We start from the raw sequence: 18,110 nt of genomic DNA, 5'->3' as shown, positions 1-18,110 counted from the left end.
GGAACTGCTGACCCGGGCTGGGGATGTTGTCGGGCGGTGGAAAGAACACTTTGAGGAGCTCCAGAACCTGGCTAACATGTCCTCAGTGGAGGAGGTAGAGTCTGAAGACTTGGGGGAAGCCCAACCCATATCCCTGACAGAGGTCTTTGAGGTAGTTAAGAAGCTCCTCGGTGGAAAGGCGCCAGGTGTGGATGATATTTGCCCTGAGATGCTGAAGGCTCTGGACATCTTTGGGCTGTCTTGGCTGACACGCCTCTTCGGTGTCGCATGGAGGTCGGGGGTAGTACCTGTGGAATGGCAGACTGGGGTGGTGGTTCCCATATTTAAAAAAAGAGGACCGGAGGGTGTGCCCTGATAACTGGAGCACACCCTCTGGTCCTGCTCAGCCTCCCTGGGAAAGTCTACTCCAGGGTGCTGGAAAGGAGGCTTCAACCGATTGTCGAACCTCGGATCCAGGAGGAACAGCGCAGATTCCATCCTGGCCATGGAACAACGGACCAACTCTTTACCCATGCGGAAGTGCTGAGGGAGGCATGGGAGTTTGACCAGCCAGTCTACATGTGTTTTGTGGACTTGGAGAAGGCTTATGACCGTGTACCCCGAGGCACTCTGTGGGGGTATGGCAGGAGTATGGGGTACCGGGGCAGTTGCTACAAGCCATCTGGTCCTTGTATAACCAAAGTTAGAGCTGTGTCCGCATTCTCGGCACAAAGTCAAACACGTTTTTCATGGGTCTCAGACTCCTGGGCGCCTTCCTTTGGAGGTTTTCCGGGCATGACCAACTGGGGGGCCCCGGGGTAGACCAAGAACTTGCTGGAAGGACTACATGTCCAAACTGGCGTGGGAATGCCTTGGGATCCCCAAAGAGGAGCTGGAGGGCGTTGCTGGGGAGAGGGACGTCTGGAGTGCCCTACTTAGCTTGCTGCCACCGCGACCCGACCCCAGAGAAGCGGCTGATGATTAGATGAGATGAATTAAATGTATTCCTCCAGACAAGTTTCAAAGTTTAAAAATACTCAGAGATCATTAATATAGTTGAACATGGTTTTCACACATAAAAGGAAAAAAAACTCTGAAAAGGGGTTGGAAGCACATCCACTCTTTCTCTCTCATTGACAAATTCAGGATCTATGAAGATGCAAATATCACAGGCCTCACGCCCCGCCCACTACCCTTGCTTGCTCTAGGTTGATCAGTGAAAGCGGTGCACATCGAGATGGCTAGTGATAGAGCAAACGTCAGATTCAGCCTTACATGTTTGAGCCTCAGTCAGACCCAGACTCAGACTCCGTTGTGCACCAAAATCAACAACTAGCAGATGTATCAGAAAAGTAAGTGTAGTTTAACATCTTTTATTTGTTTAGAATCAGAATCAGTTTGTATTGTTTGTTAGCCTGTAACAGGCAGCAGCTGACACAGCATTGGTTGTGAAACATACAGTAATATCTGCTACGATGTTACAGTGTGTTCACATTGTCATGATAGAATTATACAGCAGAGGTCTAATCAAAGTTTGCAGAAAGATATATTCCGTCTGGCTGAGATTTTTATATTCCGTGTAATATCTGTTTATCTTGATAGCCAACCAAGGTTGCCTGGGAAATAACTCATTGGCAGTAGCCTGAAATTCAAAACCGCCGAGACGTCGGGGCATGGAAACCCGCACCGGAGGGGGGAACCTGCCCATTGACGACAGTTCCCAACGCCGGAGCCACCACCTCATGTACTTGCGCACATGAAGTGAAACGAAACGCTATTTCCCCCAGCCCACAGCAGTCCAACACAGACCAAATCACATTCAAGAACTACAAGCACACACATATTCAAACTAACACGTGTCCTAACCAAAAAGAAAAAAAACCCTGTCCAAGGGAACAAACACCAGCTAGGGTGACTGTCGGAACTGCCGGTCTGCATGGGCTAGCAGTTAGCCTAGCCTGCCCCGTTTCCGCGTCCTGTCAGACCGTCCTTGGTGTTACGTCTTCGGGCGCAGCTCCAAGCAGGGCCGTGGTCCCTGGGCCCACACCGCAGCAGACCCAAGCTCTCGCAGCCAATCCAGCGCCAGCTCTCCCAGCCAACAAACGAAGACAAAAATTTAGACGCACAAGTGGACAAAGACACTGCATCGACAGTACTGGGTGAGGCCACCGCAAATGTGAATTTGCACCGCCATCTTCCCACACCGGAAGCGTATCACTGTCTGGCATGGGAACTGCAAGGCCTCCAACCGCAAATCCCTACAGCGGATAGTGAAGACAGCTGGAAAGACCATAGGAACTGCTCTCCCATCCATCCAGGCCATCTGTGATGCACAGTGCACCCACCCTTCCCACATCCACTTCACCCTCCTACCATCTAGGAGGAGGTACCGGAGCATCCGTGCTGCCTCCACCAGACTATGCAACAGTTTCACTCCTCAGGCTGTGAGGTTCTTCAACAGCCTGAACACTTAGACCTTCTATAAAATGACTTTTTGACCGTCTTGCTTGTCTGTGTCAGGTGTGCTTGTGGTGTTTAAGTCTGTGAAGTAGTTCTTGTTTTAATGCACGTTTTGTTTTTAATATTTACTGCGTGTTGTTTGTTCTTATGTGGCGCTGTGGTCCATGTGAAAAGTTATTTCGTCCCCTTGTATGCATGAGACCTGCATATGAGGCAGTGAAAAATAAAAGCGGTCTAAGTCTAATGAGAGTACAAGATGAGACAGATCAGATATAGACAAATTAACTGAGTCAATAACAAGATGTTTGATGTTCTGAACAGCCTCCGATAGCGTGTGAACATACATTTAATTCAATAAGGCTCTTCAGACCCAAGTCTGCCACATCAACTAATTACTAATCCCAAAAGCCACGGGCAATGGCGCTACAGATTTTCATTAGTATTTGTGCGTATTGGTGGGTTTCGGCATTAGGGAGCCTTAGGGCCTACTAAAAGCCATGTTGGTGAAGGAGTTTTTGCTTTAGAGTATCATTTAGCTGACAACATACCAGAGAGGGTAGCCTGGGGAACAGTGGGCTGGCTCGTCACTGGCGACCTCCTGTGGACAAATGCAGCATTACATCAAACAGGGAAAGGAAATCATGCGCTGCTGCCTCTTTTATAGGACTCGGCACCGACCAGAGATGACAGCATGGCGACAGAAGTCATGACTGTCAGAGGGATAGAATTGTATTTATTAAATTAATTAAAATAATTAAATGTAATTTAATCATCCATACATCCATCCATTATCCGAGCCGTTTATCCTGCTCTCAGGGTCGCAGGGATGCTGGAGCCTATCCCAGCAGTCACTGGGCGGCAGGCAGGGAGACACCCTGGACAGGCCGCCAGACCACCACAGGGCCAATACACAAACACACAGATACACACTTAGGGACAATGTAGTACGGCCGAGTCACCTGACCTACATGTCTTTGGACTGTGGGAGGAAACCGGAGACCCCGGAGGAAACCCACGCAGACACGGGGAGAACATGCAAACTCCACACAGAGGACAATCTGGGACAACCCCCAAGGTTGAACTACCCCGGGGCTCGAACTCAGGACCTTCTTGCTGTGAGGCGACCGCACTAACCACTGCGCCACCATAATTTAATCAATGTACCCTTAATAGGAGATGTATTGAGAAGAGCATACTACACATATATGAAGAGGGTGGCACGGTGGTGCAGTGGTTAGCGCAGTCGCCTCACAGCAAGAAGCTCCTGGGTTCGAGCCCCAGGGTAGTCAAATCTTGGGGGTTGTCCCAGGTTGTCCTCTGTGTGGAGTCTGCATGTTCTCCCCGTGTTTGTGTGGGTTTCCTCTGGGTGCTCCGGTTTCCTCCCACAGTCCAAAGACATGTAGGTCAGGTGAATTGGCCATACTAAATTGTCCCTAGGTATGAATGTGTGTGTGTGTGTCGGCTCTGTGTGATGGCCTGGCGGCCTGTCCAGGGTGTTTCCCTGCTTGCTACCCAGTGACTGCTGGGATAGGCTCCAGCGTCTCCGCAACCCTGAGAGCAGGATTAGCGGTTTGGATAATGGATGGATGGATGGATACACATACTATGAAGCGGTCTGGTGAATATTGTCGCTTTAGATCAGAATCATCAAACCTTGCCTACCAAGGATTCATACGGCCAGAAATAGACAAAATTGAGGCCTCCACAAGAGAAGTGGCTGTATGCTCGCAGCCTAGCGAAGTAGATATTTCTGGGGGCTTAGACTGCATCTCTATTGATGCATTACTGTTTATATCATATTGACGGGGAGCTGAAAGCTGGCCAACTCATAACTCCCTCCTCGCTCCACTGCATTACAAAGGAAAGATAATTTTAGCATTATTGACCATCTCCGCTCTCTGGGTACAGAGTCAGGGACAAGCGGAGCTCACTACGCAGAACTCAGCCCAAATAACATGGATAACACTTTCCGTAAAACTTGGTGTCAACATAAGAAGAAACCAAAGATGACAAGGGCATGTTCCTGTCAGAACAAACATGAGGATACATTATCTATGCCCCTTTTCCACTGCATGGTACCGGCTCGACCCAACTCAACTCTACTCGCTTTACTTGCTTTTCCATTGGGCAAAAGTTAGGGATAGTACCTGGTACCAGCTACTTTTTTTGGTACCACCTCCATCAAGGTTCCAAGTGAGCTGAGCCGATATGAAAAGGTGACATGAAAATACCACTATAAATACATAAATAAATAAAAAAAGTTAAAAAAAATATATATGTATATTTATTTATATTTAAATATAAATAAAATCTTATTAAATAAATAAATAAATATACATCCATTATCCAAACCGCTCATCCTGCTCTCAGGCTCGCGGGGATGCTGGAGCCTATCCCAGCAGTCACTGGGCGGCAGGCCTTCACAGGGCCATAAATAAATAACTAATAATAATTAAGTAAATTATTACATAAATAATTTATGTATTCAATAAATGAATTCATAAAAATACAAATATTTACATTTAAATATAAATAACATATAAAAACAAATAAATAATATAAACAAAAATATAAATACAATGTATTTATATGTATTTAAATATAAATAAAACCTGACCACTGATTGGTCAGAGAGAAATTGAACAGCTGTGTTTATAACCAGGAAATGCCAAAGTGAGTCTTACGAAACTTGTATTATAGTTGATTATTTATGTAAAACATGATGTGTTGTCAGTGAATCTCTTAGTGACACTATTATTGTTCATGTGAAGCACATTTACAGTTGATCTTGTTGGTTTGCTTGAAAATAAAACACTTGTGTGGGGCGCTGGTAGACAAGGGAGGAACAACTAGCAAACAAGCCCAGAGATGACCAGCGGGGCTTCACCATGAGGGGACGCTACCTGCAGTGGAAAACCACATCCCAACAAGTAAAGCGAGTAGAGTTGAATAGAGTAGAGTCGAGCTGAGTAAGTACCATGCAGTGGAACAGGGGCATAAGATGAGGCTGAGGTGACCATGGAAAATGGGGGTTAGGGGTGTCCAAGAGCGTGATACTGACTTGTTGGTGGGTGTTGTGACATTGGCGAGGATGGTGAAGTTGCTTCTTACGGTTCGTAGGCTGGCCAACACCTGCAGAATGGAATGGAAAACATAGGGAGGAAGAAGGGAGGGGGAAGAAGAAGAGAGGACCAAGACGTTCACTGTGCTGATATGTTGCCTTTTCAAGCTATATTTGTGATATTAAACATCTAACAGCGGGTGCTGCAGCAGCAAGAAGCTACACAGATGCCTACCTGAGCGAAAGGGGTGACTATCATGTCTTCAGCATGTCTGTAGAGAGAGAAGAGAGAGAGAGAGAGAGAGAGAGAGAGAGAGAGAGAGAGAGAGAGAGAGAGAGAGAGAGAGAGAGAGAGGGAGAAAGGCAAAAGAGAACAATATGGGTGTTTTTTGTTTTGTTTTTTAGTATTTTTCTCCACAATTTTACTTGGCCAATCACCCCACTCTTCTGAGCCATCCCGGTCGCTGCTCCACCCCCTCTGCCGATCCGGGGAGGGCTGCAGACTACCACATGCCTCCTTCGATACATGTGGAGTCACCAGCTGCTTCTGTTAACCTGACAGTTAGGAGTTTTGCCAAGGGGGACGTAGCGTGTGGGAGGATCACGCTATCCCCCCCCTCCCCCGAACAGGCGCCCCCGACCGACCAGAGAAGGCGCCAGTGCAGCGACCAGGATACATACCCACATCCAACTTCCCACCCGCAGACACGGCCAATTGTGTCTGTAGAAACACCCGACCAAGCCGGAGGTAACACGGGGATTCGAACTGGCGATCCCCGTGTTGGTAGGCAACGGAATAGACCGTTATGCTACCCGGACGCCCTAAAAATGTGTTTCAAGCAGGAAGAGTGACAGCCATGTCTCCCCTGTGTGATAGACTGAGGACAAGTGTTTCATACTCACCCCTCACTGTTGACGGAGGAGTTGCGGGACATGGTTTTGGGGGACATGTCATAGTCAGAGTCAGAGCGGTACAAGAAGGATTCCCGGCGCTGGCTCTGGGGGAAGGAAGGGTGGAGCACCAACCCCGGACTCGCCTGCGAATCCATGGGACTTCTGCCGGGCGATGGCCCATTCTCTGAATCAAAGCTGTGGAGGGATAAAGGATGTTGAACAGAAACAGTGAGCACCCCTGAAAATCACACCACAGGGACGTCACTCAGAAACCAGAGGAAAGATGCGACAATGTGTGTGAGCTACTGTTGAAATGTATACAGCTGTACGACGATGAGCCACCACGAGTAGACCTAATACACAGTTATATCTTAGACAAGGTAAAACATCATTCAGAGCATAGCTTCTTCCATAATCTGATGTATTCCAAGTTAAACAAGATATTAAACAAGATATTAGGGCGGGACAAAACGTGTGTGTGGGGGGGGGGGTTGACTGGACAGTGCAAAACCTTTTTAGAGATTTTTTTTGTGTGGCATTTTTGGATAGAGGATAGTGAAGTGGCAGACAGGACCAAGGGGGAGAGAGATGGGTACGACATGCAACAAAGGTCACCCGCTGAAATCGAACCAGGGATGTTACGGTTATGTGGCATGCTATGTAATCATTCTTTTACGTCGCCTTTAAGGTGGCTGGTCGGAGCTCTGATGCTCTGTAAGCGTTGTCCTGAGGCAAGCAGAAGAACAGACCATGTGCTGGGTGGCTGGTGTCCTTCATGATACTTAGGGCCTTACTTCTGCAATGGGTGGTGTACATGTCCTGAAGCTGTGGCACTGCTGTTCCTATGATGTCTGAAGCCGTTTTTACTATCCTCAGTTGTTTGTGGTCCTGTTCAGTCAGGTTGCCAAACCATACCAGTACGCGTCCAGTAAGGACGCTCTCTATGGTAGTCTAGTAGAAACTGACCAGAGTTTTTGTGGACATTCTGAATTTCTTAAGACATATCAGAAGATATTCTCTGTTGTTCCTTCTTAATGACACAACTGATGTGTAGAGACCAGGGGCCTCATGTATCAATCATCACTATGGGCAAATTTGTGCGTACACACCCATGGGATTTTTTTAGCCCTGAAGTTTGTCTCAAAGACCAGTGTAGAATCTGGGTAACTCCTGAATTTAGACACCGATTGGCTGACACTAATGTCTGTGCAGGCCTAGGTGATTGCTCGTTGCAAGAGGTAGACAATAGATGTTAGGAGGAGGAAATTACAAATAACCATCATGCTTTGCTTCTCACTGTCAGCCTATCTTGAGGGCTAAAAAATTCCATAGGTATGTACGCACAAATTTGCCCATAGTAACGATTGATACATGAGGCCCCAGGAGAGGGAGTCTGAGATCTGAATGCCTAAAAATCTGAAGTTCTTCACAATTTCAACAGGGGCACCATTGATGTAAACTTGTGTCTGAACCGTTTTGGACTTCCTAAAATCAACAATTTTTCAGCGTCTTTATTCGTGCTCAATAAAGGTAAAGGTAAAGAAATCAAAAAAGTTCAATCCGTTCATCTGGACACAACATTCCCGTTGATCAACAGAAATGTACGTGAAGACAGATGTAACATCATAAGAGACCATTGTCTCATAACTGAAGAAGTCACTTAGATGAGTGATGAAATGTTTCTCTCAATAAACGTTGTGTCCAGATGAACTGATTCAACTTTGTGATTTCCCTACCTGGATTACTGAGCATGCACAAAGACAATTATCTCCATTATTTTCTCAACATTTAGGGAGAGGTTGTTATCTTGACACCATATGGATAGGTTCCTCAACTCCTTCCTATAGGCATAGTCATTGTTGCCATTTATCAGTGCAATTACTGTGGTGTCATCTATGACTTTCATGATGCTGTTATATTTGGCAACACAGTCATGTGTGAACAGATTGTAGAGTAAGGGACTCAGGCAACAACGCTGCGGTGCTCCTGTGTTGAGAACTATGGTGAACGATACGGTAGTATCTGTGGGTATCTTGTTGGAAAGGCCGACTGCTGTGGGGAAGAAGCTGTTCTTGTGGTGTGAGGTTCTGGTTTTTATAGACCTTAACCTCTTGCCACAGGGGAGTGTTCTGAAGATACCATAGCCTGGGTGGAAAGGGTCAACCATAATCTTTCCTGCTCACTTCAGTGTCCTGGAGGCATACAGGTCCTGGAGAGCTGGCAGGTTGCACCAAATCCCCCTCTCAGCAAAGCGAATGACACACTGCAGTCTTCCCTTGTCGTTGGCAGTAGCAGCAGCGTATCAGATATTGATGGAAGAGGTGAGGGTGGACTCACTGATGGCAGTGTAAAAGTGCACCATCATTGTCTTTGGCCGGTTGAACTTCTTCAGCTACCGCAGGAAATACAACCTCTTGGTGAGGGATCTTGAGGTCTTGGGTGATGATGGTGCCCAGGAAGCAGAAGGACTTCAGTGTGTTGACTGGGAGCCACACAGGGTGATGGGAGCAAATGGGGTGTGTTCTTTTTGAAGTTCACAACCATCTCCACTGTCTTTAGAGTGTTGCGCTCAGAGTTATTTTGGTCGCACCAGGACACCACATGGTCAATCTCCCACCTATAGGAAGACTCATCCTCACTAGAGATGAGCCCAATGAGGGTGGTGTTGTCAGCAAACCTCAGGTGCTTGACTGACTGGTGACTGGAGGTGCAGCTGTTTGTATAAAGGGAGAAGAGTAGAAGGGAAAGGACACAGCCTTGAGGGGAACCAGTGCTGATGAACCGGGAGTTAGAGACTTGTTTCCCCAGTTGCTGCTTCAGTCTTGCTTGTCAAATAGGAAGTTGGTGATCCACTTGCAGGTGGAGTCAGGCACGTGCAGTTGGGAGAGCTTGCCCTGCAGTGGATCCGGGATGATGGTGTTATGGAACTGAAGGTCACAAACAGGCTGCTGGCATAGGTTCCTGTAGAGACCAGGTGCCGTAGGATGAAGTGGAGCACCATGTTTACTGCATTGTCCATAGACCTGTTGGCTCTGTAGGAAAACTACAAGGGGTCCAGTACAAGGCACTCAAAAGACTTCATTACCACAGAGATCAGGGCGACGGGTCTGTATTCATTGAGTCCTGTGGTCCATGGTTTTTTGGGGACAAGGATGATGGTGGAGGTCTTGAAGCAGGCTGGTATATGGCATGTCTCGAGGTGTTAAAAATATCTGTAAACACTGGAGACAGCTGATTGGCGCAGTGCTTCAGGGTGGAAGGAGGGACAGACTGTTCCAGCTGCTTTGTGGGGGTTCCATCTCTTGAACAGCCTGTTAACATCACTCTCCGGGATGAAGAGAGTTGTCATTGGGGAAGAGGAGGAGGGGGACTCCAAGGTAGGATGTTGTGGAGAAGTCCAGACCCCTACTGAGGTGGGGGAGGAGGAGCTCCTGGATGGTGTTGTGTTAGTCATTCAAACACTTCTAATGTTTAACCTTGTGGACAAAAGAATCAGGCTTCCGAGTAAGCTCAATACATTTTTACTGTTGCACTTGAGGTAAACGGAGCAATCACTGAACTCAATGCGTGTCACAGTACGCATCAACGTATGCATGCGCCAGTAACACAAAGTAGGGCCATACAATTATACGGTACATAACAACTCCTTCCTTCCAGCATTGATGCCCATAACACAACTCTTAAGAGTAAACAGGTATTTCAGCTACGGCCATAAGGTGACAATAACCAACCATAACACAAATATGGCACAATAACAACAGTTCTTTTTCTTTAAGCGAACTGGAATCTTTCTGGCGGTTTCCTAATGCTCACAGGGTAACGCGGGGCAAGCCTTGGAGCAGGGGAACTAACAGAACCCTGACTCAGGCCCAACAGCCTCTGGGGCACCAACACCCTCGGTTATGTCTTGTGTCGTGTTGTCAACCACCCGACTGTGAGACTCAGGCATGTCAGTGCTTTCAGATGGAGTGATCATCTCGGGGTCATTCCGAATTCTGCTTTCACAAGGTGCTGCGTTCGGGTAGTGGACGGACGGACGGACGGAACTTGGTATGTACAACTTGAAACGTTTCACACCTTCGCTGGTAGGTGCCGGTGAAGGTTCGTCGACAATCCTGTGCGTACGGTCGACATTTATCCGTGGTAAATCTTGCAGGCATCGCGAAAAACAGGCCGTTGTCAACAGCACGGCCGCGGCAGCAGATGCACAGAGCCGATCCCCTGTGTTCCGCGAGTCCTCGGAGCTCCGCCATGTAGTCCGACATCGTCCCGTTCTTTACGGGACGTTTACGGAAGCGAAAACGTTCGGCAACGACCAGCGGCTTCGGACTCACGCGGTTCTGTAACACATCGACAATTTCACTGAACGTCTTTTCTGCTGGCTCTGCCGGTGCCGTCAAACTACGTGACAAGCCGGCGCCCATTAAGCTTAGGCTAATGTTACTTATCCCGTCTCCGTCTTCTGGCCACCTTCGCCGGAAGTTACAGGGGAACCGAATTTATTTGGGATCCAGGGCCGAAGTTCGCCGGCGCTGTCCGTCACTGCCTGGTGCTAGCTAGCTAACGGTGCTAGCTAGCTAAACTCCGGAGCACAACCCAACACGGTTCAATAGTTCGCTTCGTCTGAAAATGGCGAGGACGCCGTCTTCCCTCTTCGGAAACACATTTAATCCTTCCTCACAGCTGCACAAAACCTTGACATGGGTCCAATATATCGCAGTTCTTACTAATAATATTTCCTTTCCTTGGCGCGGAGCTCCCACTACCGTTCGCGCCACACAACAACTTCCTCATTCGCCCCTCCCTACCAACCAATCAGAGTCCGACCCCAGATCTTGCTCTTAAAGCGGTACACCCTTATTTACCAACACTAAGCAACGCCGCAACTCCCCCCCCCGCCGCGTCTCTGACGTCATTAGCCAAGCAATACTCTTCCAAGTCTCTCAATATATGTAGCCCAACCCTCCGCCGAGCTGTCAGAACGGTCCATTTTGTCCAACACAGGCAGCCACTTTCACTTTCCGTTGGTTTGTTCCGTTATTTTAAAGCAATCTCTCTTGTTTTCTTGTACTCGCGTCCCTTTTTGTTAGCGGCTAGCTAGCACGGATGCTCCTCCCGCTCATTCTTCTTCTTCTTCTTCTGTTTCCGACGGAAGTTCACCGTCCTCCCCTCGTTGGTGAGACGACACACACGCTGCGGTTCTTTCCTACGATCGTCGCCAGCTGCTGCTTGTCATTCAAACACGTGTGGACGCGTGAATCGGGAGTCCCAGTTAGCGTTTTTACCGTTGCACTACTGCTAAACGGAGCAATCGCCCAACCGAAGGCGCGTCAACGTACTGTAGCGAATTCGGGGGACAACGCAACCGCAGGAAGGGCCGCGGCCGGGACGCGAACCCGTATCGCCCGCACCGCAGGAGGCATCGCTAACCGCTAGACTAAAGGGTCAGACCCGCCAGCCAGCGGCCAGCGTGGCTCCGCGGTGGTGTAGCGGTCTAAGCATCGGCTTTGTGTCGATGCAGTTGCCCACTGGGGACCGGCGGTTCGCGCCCCGGTCTCGTCAGATCCGACTATGACCGGACTTGATGAAGCAGCGATATTGGCAACGCTGACGTCAGGAGGGGGGCGGAGTCAGCTTGTGTTCGTCACATGCATGCGTCTCTGTGTTGGGGGGGAAAGCAGTAGTTCGGCCTGGAGTCGCCTCGCCACTTCCGTGACAAGGCGACTTCCACACTGCCGGCCGGAGAGACGCAGCAGGCGAACGCATGCAGTACGAGGATGGTGTTTGAATTAAAATAGGGATCGATTGGCCACTAAATTGGAAGAAAAAAGTGAAAAATCAAAAATAAATTTGGAAAAAAAAACAGTTATAAAAATAAGTAACAGTAAAGAATAAAAACAGTGTAAATAAATACATGAAATGAAATGAAAGCCACTTTATTTGACTCTATTCTTACAATGAATTTGTTTCACCCACACTTGATGACTGTAATGTTGTGTTCTCAGGTCTGCCATGTTCTGGTACTAGAAGTCTTCAGATGGTTCAGAATGCTGCTGCTAGAATCCTAACTAAATCTAGCACATTTGACCATATTACGCCAATTCTCGCCTCCCTTCATTGGCTTCCTTTCCATGTTAGATCAGACTACAAGGTGCTTCTGCTGACTTATAAAATCCTAAATGGGCTTGCCCCATCATACCTGTCTGATCTCCTTAAACTGTACATGCCATCTCGAGCGCTTCACTCTCAATATACAGGGCTCCTGTGTGACCCAAAGTTAAAAAGTGCCATGGCTGTGCGGTCTGGGTCATCAAGGTTCACCTGTCCCCCATCCCCTGATTAGTATTTCGGCTCACCTGCGCCCCATTTACCTGAGTAACCCCGATTGCCCCATGAGTAACCCCGATTGCCCCGTGAGTAACCCTGATTGCCCCATTTACCAGATTGCCCCCGATTGCCCCTGCTGTACTCACCCGATCCCCAGTCCCTTATTTGGCTTGCGGTTCCTGTTCCTTCCCTGCCCTGCTCACCTCTTCCCCATTCCCTAATTGGCTCTCCAGCAGGTTATATACTCCCCCTGGTTGCCCTGGCGCTTTGTCGGATCGTCACACACACACACATTGACACTTGATACCCGGATGCACCACATCCTGTCTCGAGCCTTCCTTGCAGTGGCTTGTTTGGTGTATTAAACACCGTTCGAGCCCAGCCTGCCTCCACGGTCTGCATTAGGGTCCTCTTCCTGCTCCCGGTGTGACAAAAAGAAGTCAGCTGGTGGCAGCAGGGCCCGTTCTTGTGGAACAACCTGCCTGCTGCCGTCAGACAATCAGAGCTGTTGAGTCCCTGAGGTAAAACTAAGTGGATTAGGGGGGCTATAAATTAAGATGCAGCGTAAAGAGCAGGGCCAGTGATTAAAAAAAAAACAAAACTTAAAACCTCAAAGGAGATAAAATGGCCAAAACGAACAGGATGGCACTTAAGATCTAACTTATGAAAAGCAGCTAGGCCACCCCCTCTCCCGGGGGAGCCTGGAAATATGAAAATATGCAAAATCAGGGGGGCCAGCCTCGGCCAGGGGAACGGAGTCACCTGGGGACAGCCAAGTCTCGGTAATCATAAAAAGTCCAGATTACTAGAAACGATAAAATCGTTACTGATTGAGGACTCATTAGCCAGAGATCTCACCAGCGCTGGAGAGGCCAGAGCGGTCTGGAGTCACAGCAGAGTGAAAAGCAACGGGAGCACAGCAAATAGGAGGCAAGCGGAAGATATTTACTCCGGATATTTGGTTGTTGTTGTTGTTTCTACTATTAGATATGTTGTGTGGATGAGAGGCCTGCATGGGGAAAACTCCTGGTGAGAGGTTAATGACAGATGAGACCACTGGAGGGAGCTATTGTAACCACCCATCCATCCATTATCCACAGCGGATCAAGTCAAGTCAGTTTTATCTGTATAGCCCAGTATCACAATTACACATTTGCCCCAAGAGGCTTTACAGCAACACAACAGCCGTCTCCATCTCTTCCTGTCCTCTGTGTCTTCCTCCGTCACACCAGCCACCTGCATGTCCTCCCTCCTCACATCCATAAACCTCCTCTTTGGCCTTCCTCTTCTCCTCTTCCCTGGCAGCTCCATATTCAGCATCCTTCTCCCAGTATACCCAGCATCTCTCCTCCACACATGTCCAAACCATCTCAACCTTGTCTCTCTTGCTTTGTCTCCAAACCGTCCAACATGAGCTGTCCCTCTAATATACTGGTTCCTAATCCTGTCCTTCTTCATCACTCCCAGTGAAAATCTTATCATCTTCACCTCCGCCACCTCCAGCTCCTCCTCCTGTCTTTTCATCAGCGCCACTGTCTCCACACCACACAACATAGCTGATGTCACAAGTGTTTCCAGATCTGAATAGCCCAATCAGAGCCCTGAACCCGCCCAAAAATAGCCCCCCTCCTTTTTTACTGCTGTTTAGTAGAAGGTTTCGCTGTCCGTCCGGTGTTTGTATATAATAATGATTATGTTTATCAGAGCCATTTTTACCCCCCCAATCAAATAAAAAGTAGCCCAATCTGCCAACACCATGAACCAACTTGTAAACCTTCCCTTTAACTCTCACACATCACTCCTGACACTCTTCTCCACCCACTCCACCCTGCCTGCACTCTCTTCTTCACCTCTCTTTTGCACACCCCGTTACTTTGGACAGTTGACCCCAAGTATTTAAACTTATCCACCTTCATCACCTCCACTCCTTGCATCCTCACCATGCCACTGTCCTCCCTCTCATTCATGTATATGTATTCCGTCTTGCTCCTACTGACTTTCATTCCTCTTCTCTCCAGTGCATACCTCCACCTCTCCAGGCTCTCCTCCACCTGCACCCTACTCTCACTACACATCACAATGTCATCCGCAAACATCATCGTCCATGGAGACTCCTGCCTGATCTCGTCCGTCAACCTGTCCATCACCATGGCAAACAAGAAAGGGCTCAGAGCCGATCCTTGATGTAATCCCACCTCCACCTTGACCCCATCTGTCATTCCAACCACACACCTCACCACTGTCACACTGCCCTCATACATATCCTGCACCACTCCTACATACTTCTGTGCAACTCCTGACTTCCTCATACAACACCACACCTCCTCTCTCGGCACTCTGTCATATGCTTTCTCTAAATCCACAAAGACACAATGCACCTCCTTCTGGCCTCCTCTATACTCCTCCATCAACATTCTCAAAGCAAACATCACATCTGTGGTGCTCTTTCCTGGCCTGAAACCATACTGCTGCTGCTGCTGATCATCACCTCTCCTCTTTTTTTTGATTCCCCCCCCCTTTTCTCCCCAATTGCTGCTCCACCCCCTCTGCCGATCCGGGGAGGGCTGCAGACTACCACATGCCTCCTCCAATACATGTCGCCAGCCGCTTCTTTTCACCTGACACTGAGGAGTTTTGCCAGGGGAACGCAGCACGTGGGAGGATCACACTATTCCCCCCCAGTTCCTCCTACCCCCCGAACAGGCCCCTCGACTGACCAGAGGAGGCGCTAGTACAGCGACCAGGACACATACCCACATCTGGCTTCCCACCGTGGTGCAGCCGGTGCAGTGGCACCAGGGCCCGCCGCTAGGGGGGGCCCGTCAATATTTCTGCATGCATTGTCCTAGTCCAATGTCACGTGTCTGTTTTGAGCATGTGATGCGCGCGCAATATCATTTACCTATCTAGCCTACCTAAGTAACCTTAGAAACATAAAATCAAGCAAGCAAGCGTGAGTTACACACACAACAGTGGATGTAAAAAGAGGAAGGAGAGAAAGGAGAGAAAGGAAAGCTGCCATGTGTGCTGCGTGCGTGCCAAGCCATGCAGTCTAGCAGGTTTTGGGTCTGACGTGTGCTCCCCTGTTACTGTCTAATGACCAGGCTATCAGCTTTATTACAGCCTAGTGGCCTTGTGGACTTGTTTCATCGCCTTGTCGACTGATGTGGTTTAGAGACCGTCTGTTTAGGTTTCCCACCTCCGTCCGTGGTGCGTCCGCTCTCCGTGGTTCTGAAGTGGAGCCAGTCTTTGACGTACTGACCTTTACAATAACTCATCTGTGTCAACTGTGTCTGTTACTTTGATATTTCTGTTTTATTTGTTATATTTTATGCTGTGCAGCACTTTGTGATTGTATATCTGTGAAAGGTGCTATACAAATAAATTACTAAAATTACTTACTGAACCCACCTGTGGTGGTGGTGGTGGTGGTGTGTGTGAGCGAGTGACAGAGAGACGGGGGGGGGGGGGGTCTGCTTGCACCAGGGCCCATAATAAATATGTTACGCCAGTGCCATCACCTCCCCTCTTAACCTAGCTTCTATTACTCTTTCCCATATCTTCATGCTGTGGCTGATCAACTTTATACCTCTGTAGTTGCTACAGTTCTGCACATCACCCTTGTTCTTGAAGATCGGTACCAGTATGCTTCTTCTCCACCCCTCAGCATCCTCTCACTTTCCAAGATTGTGTTAAACAACCTAGTTAAACCCCCCCTGCCATCTCTCCTGAACACCTCCATGCCTCCAGCTGGATGTCACCTGGACCAACCACCTTTCCACTCTTCATCCTCTTTATAGCTGCCCTCACTTCCTCCACTGCACTTCCCAATTCATCATCCAACCTTCTCTCTCGCTCTCATTTTCTTCAAACATCAGCCCCTCAAAGTACTCCTTCCACCTTCTCAACACACTCTCCTCGCTTGTCAGCACATTTCCATCTCTATCCTTCATCACCCGAACCTGCTGCACAGCCTTCCCAGCTCGGTCCCTCTGTCTAGCCAATCGGTACAAGCAGGGCCAGCTGTTATATCCGGGCAAACAGGGCTAAGCCCTCCCTATCTTTTACAATGAAGATGAGGAAATTATTTGGACAAAAAACTTAAGATCAGATTGATTTAAATTTTGGTGGATCCTAGAGCTGCAACACCACCAAATAGTGACAAGAAGAAGAAGAAGAAGAAGAAGAAGAAGAAGAAAAAAAACCAGCATGTATCTAAGTGGGGTGATTCTGTAAACCCCATCACAGTACCATCAGCTTCCATTAATTGTCGTGACAGGCATCGTGGCAAGCCCCCTTTATTTGCCGATCATGTGGAATAAATTCATTTAGCCCCCAGGCTGCTGACTTGATAAACGACATCGGACATACAGAGTAACAGAGTAGCGGTACATACAGAGTAAAAGAGTAGCAGTATGTAAAGGGTAACAGAGTATCGGTACGTACAGAGTAACGGAGTAGCTGTACGTACAAAGTAACAGTGTAGCGGTACGCACAAAGTAACAGCGTAGCTGTACGTACAAAGTAACAGTGTAGCGGTACGTACAGAGTAATGGAGTAGTGGTACGTACAGAGTAACAGTGTAGCGGTACGTACAGAGTAACGGAGTAGCGGTATGTACAGAGTAATGGTGTAGCGGTACGTACAGAGTAACAGTGTAGCGGTACGTACAGAGTAACGGAGTATCAGTATGTACAGAGTAACGGAGTAGCGGTATGTACAGAGTAATGGTGTAGCGGTACGTACAGAGTAACAGTGTAGCGGTACGTACAGAGTAACGGAGTAGCGGTACGTACAGAGTAACGGAGTAGCGGTAGGTACAGAGTAACGGAGTAGCGGTATGTACAGAGTAATGGAATAGCGTTATGTACAGAATAACAGTGTAGCGGTGCGTACAGAGTAACGGAGTAGCGGTACGTACAGAGTAACAGAGTAGCAGTACGTACAGAGTAACGGAGTAGCGGTACGTACAGAGTAATGGAGTAGCGGTACGTACAGAGTAACAGTGTAGCGGTATGTACAGAGTAATGGTGTAGCGGTATGTACAGAGTAACAGTGTAGCGGTATGTAGAGAGTAACGGAGTAGCGGTATGTACAGAGTAACGGAGTAGCGGTATGTACAGAGTAACAGTGTAGCGGTATGTACAGAGTAATGGAGTAGCGGTACGTACAGAGTAATGGAGTAGCGGTACGTACAGAGTAACGGAGTAGCGGTACGTACAGAGTAATGGAGTAGCGGTACGTACAGAGTAACGGAGTAGCGGTATGTACAGAGTAATGGAGTAGCGGTACGTACAGAGTAATGGAGTAGCGGTACGTACAGAGTAACGGAGTAGCGGTAGGCACAGAGTAACGGAGTAGCGGTATGTACAGAGTAACGGAGTAGCGG

At 48.4% G+C, this 18,110-nt stretch overlaps 1 protein-coding gene across 1 annotated transcript in view; it reads right to left on the bottom strand.

Moving 5' to 3' along the window:
* pde4a (phosphodiesterase 4A, cAMP-specific) overlaps nt 1–18,110 on the bottom strand; it is a 90,323-nt gene that overhangs the window by 29,526 nt on the left and 42,687 nt on the right. Inside the window, exons 2-6 of the mRNA XM_056287376.1 lie at nt 6,404–6,589; nt 5,736–5,772; nt 5,501–5,571; nt 4,040–4,042; nt 2,988–3,037 (exon numbers count right to left, since the gene is read on the bottom strand). Coding sequence (XP_056143351.1) covers nt 2,988–3,037; nt 4,040–4,042; nt 5,501–5,571; nt 5,736–5,772; nt 6,404–6,589 — 347 coding nt within the window. The remainder of the gene's footprint in view (nt 1–2,987; nt 3,038–4,039; nt 4,043–5,500; nt 5,572–5,735; nt 5,773–6,403; nt 6,590–18,110) is intronic.

Source organism: Lampris incognitus, chromosome 10, assembly GCF_029633865.1.
Source record: "Lampris incognitus isolate fLamInc1 chromosome 10, fLamInc1.hap2, whole genome shotgun sequence".
Classification (NCBI taxonomy): domain Eukaryota; kingdom Metazoa; phylum Chordata; class Actinopteri; order Lampriformes; family Lampridae; genus Lampris; species Lampris incognitus.
The sequence above is the reverse complement of the archived record's forward strand: the minus strand, read 5'-3'. Positions and strand labels throughout refer to the sequence as shown.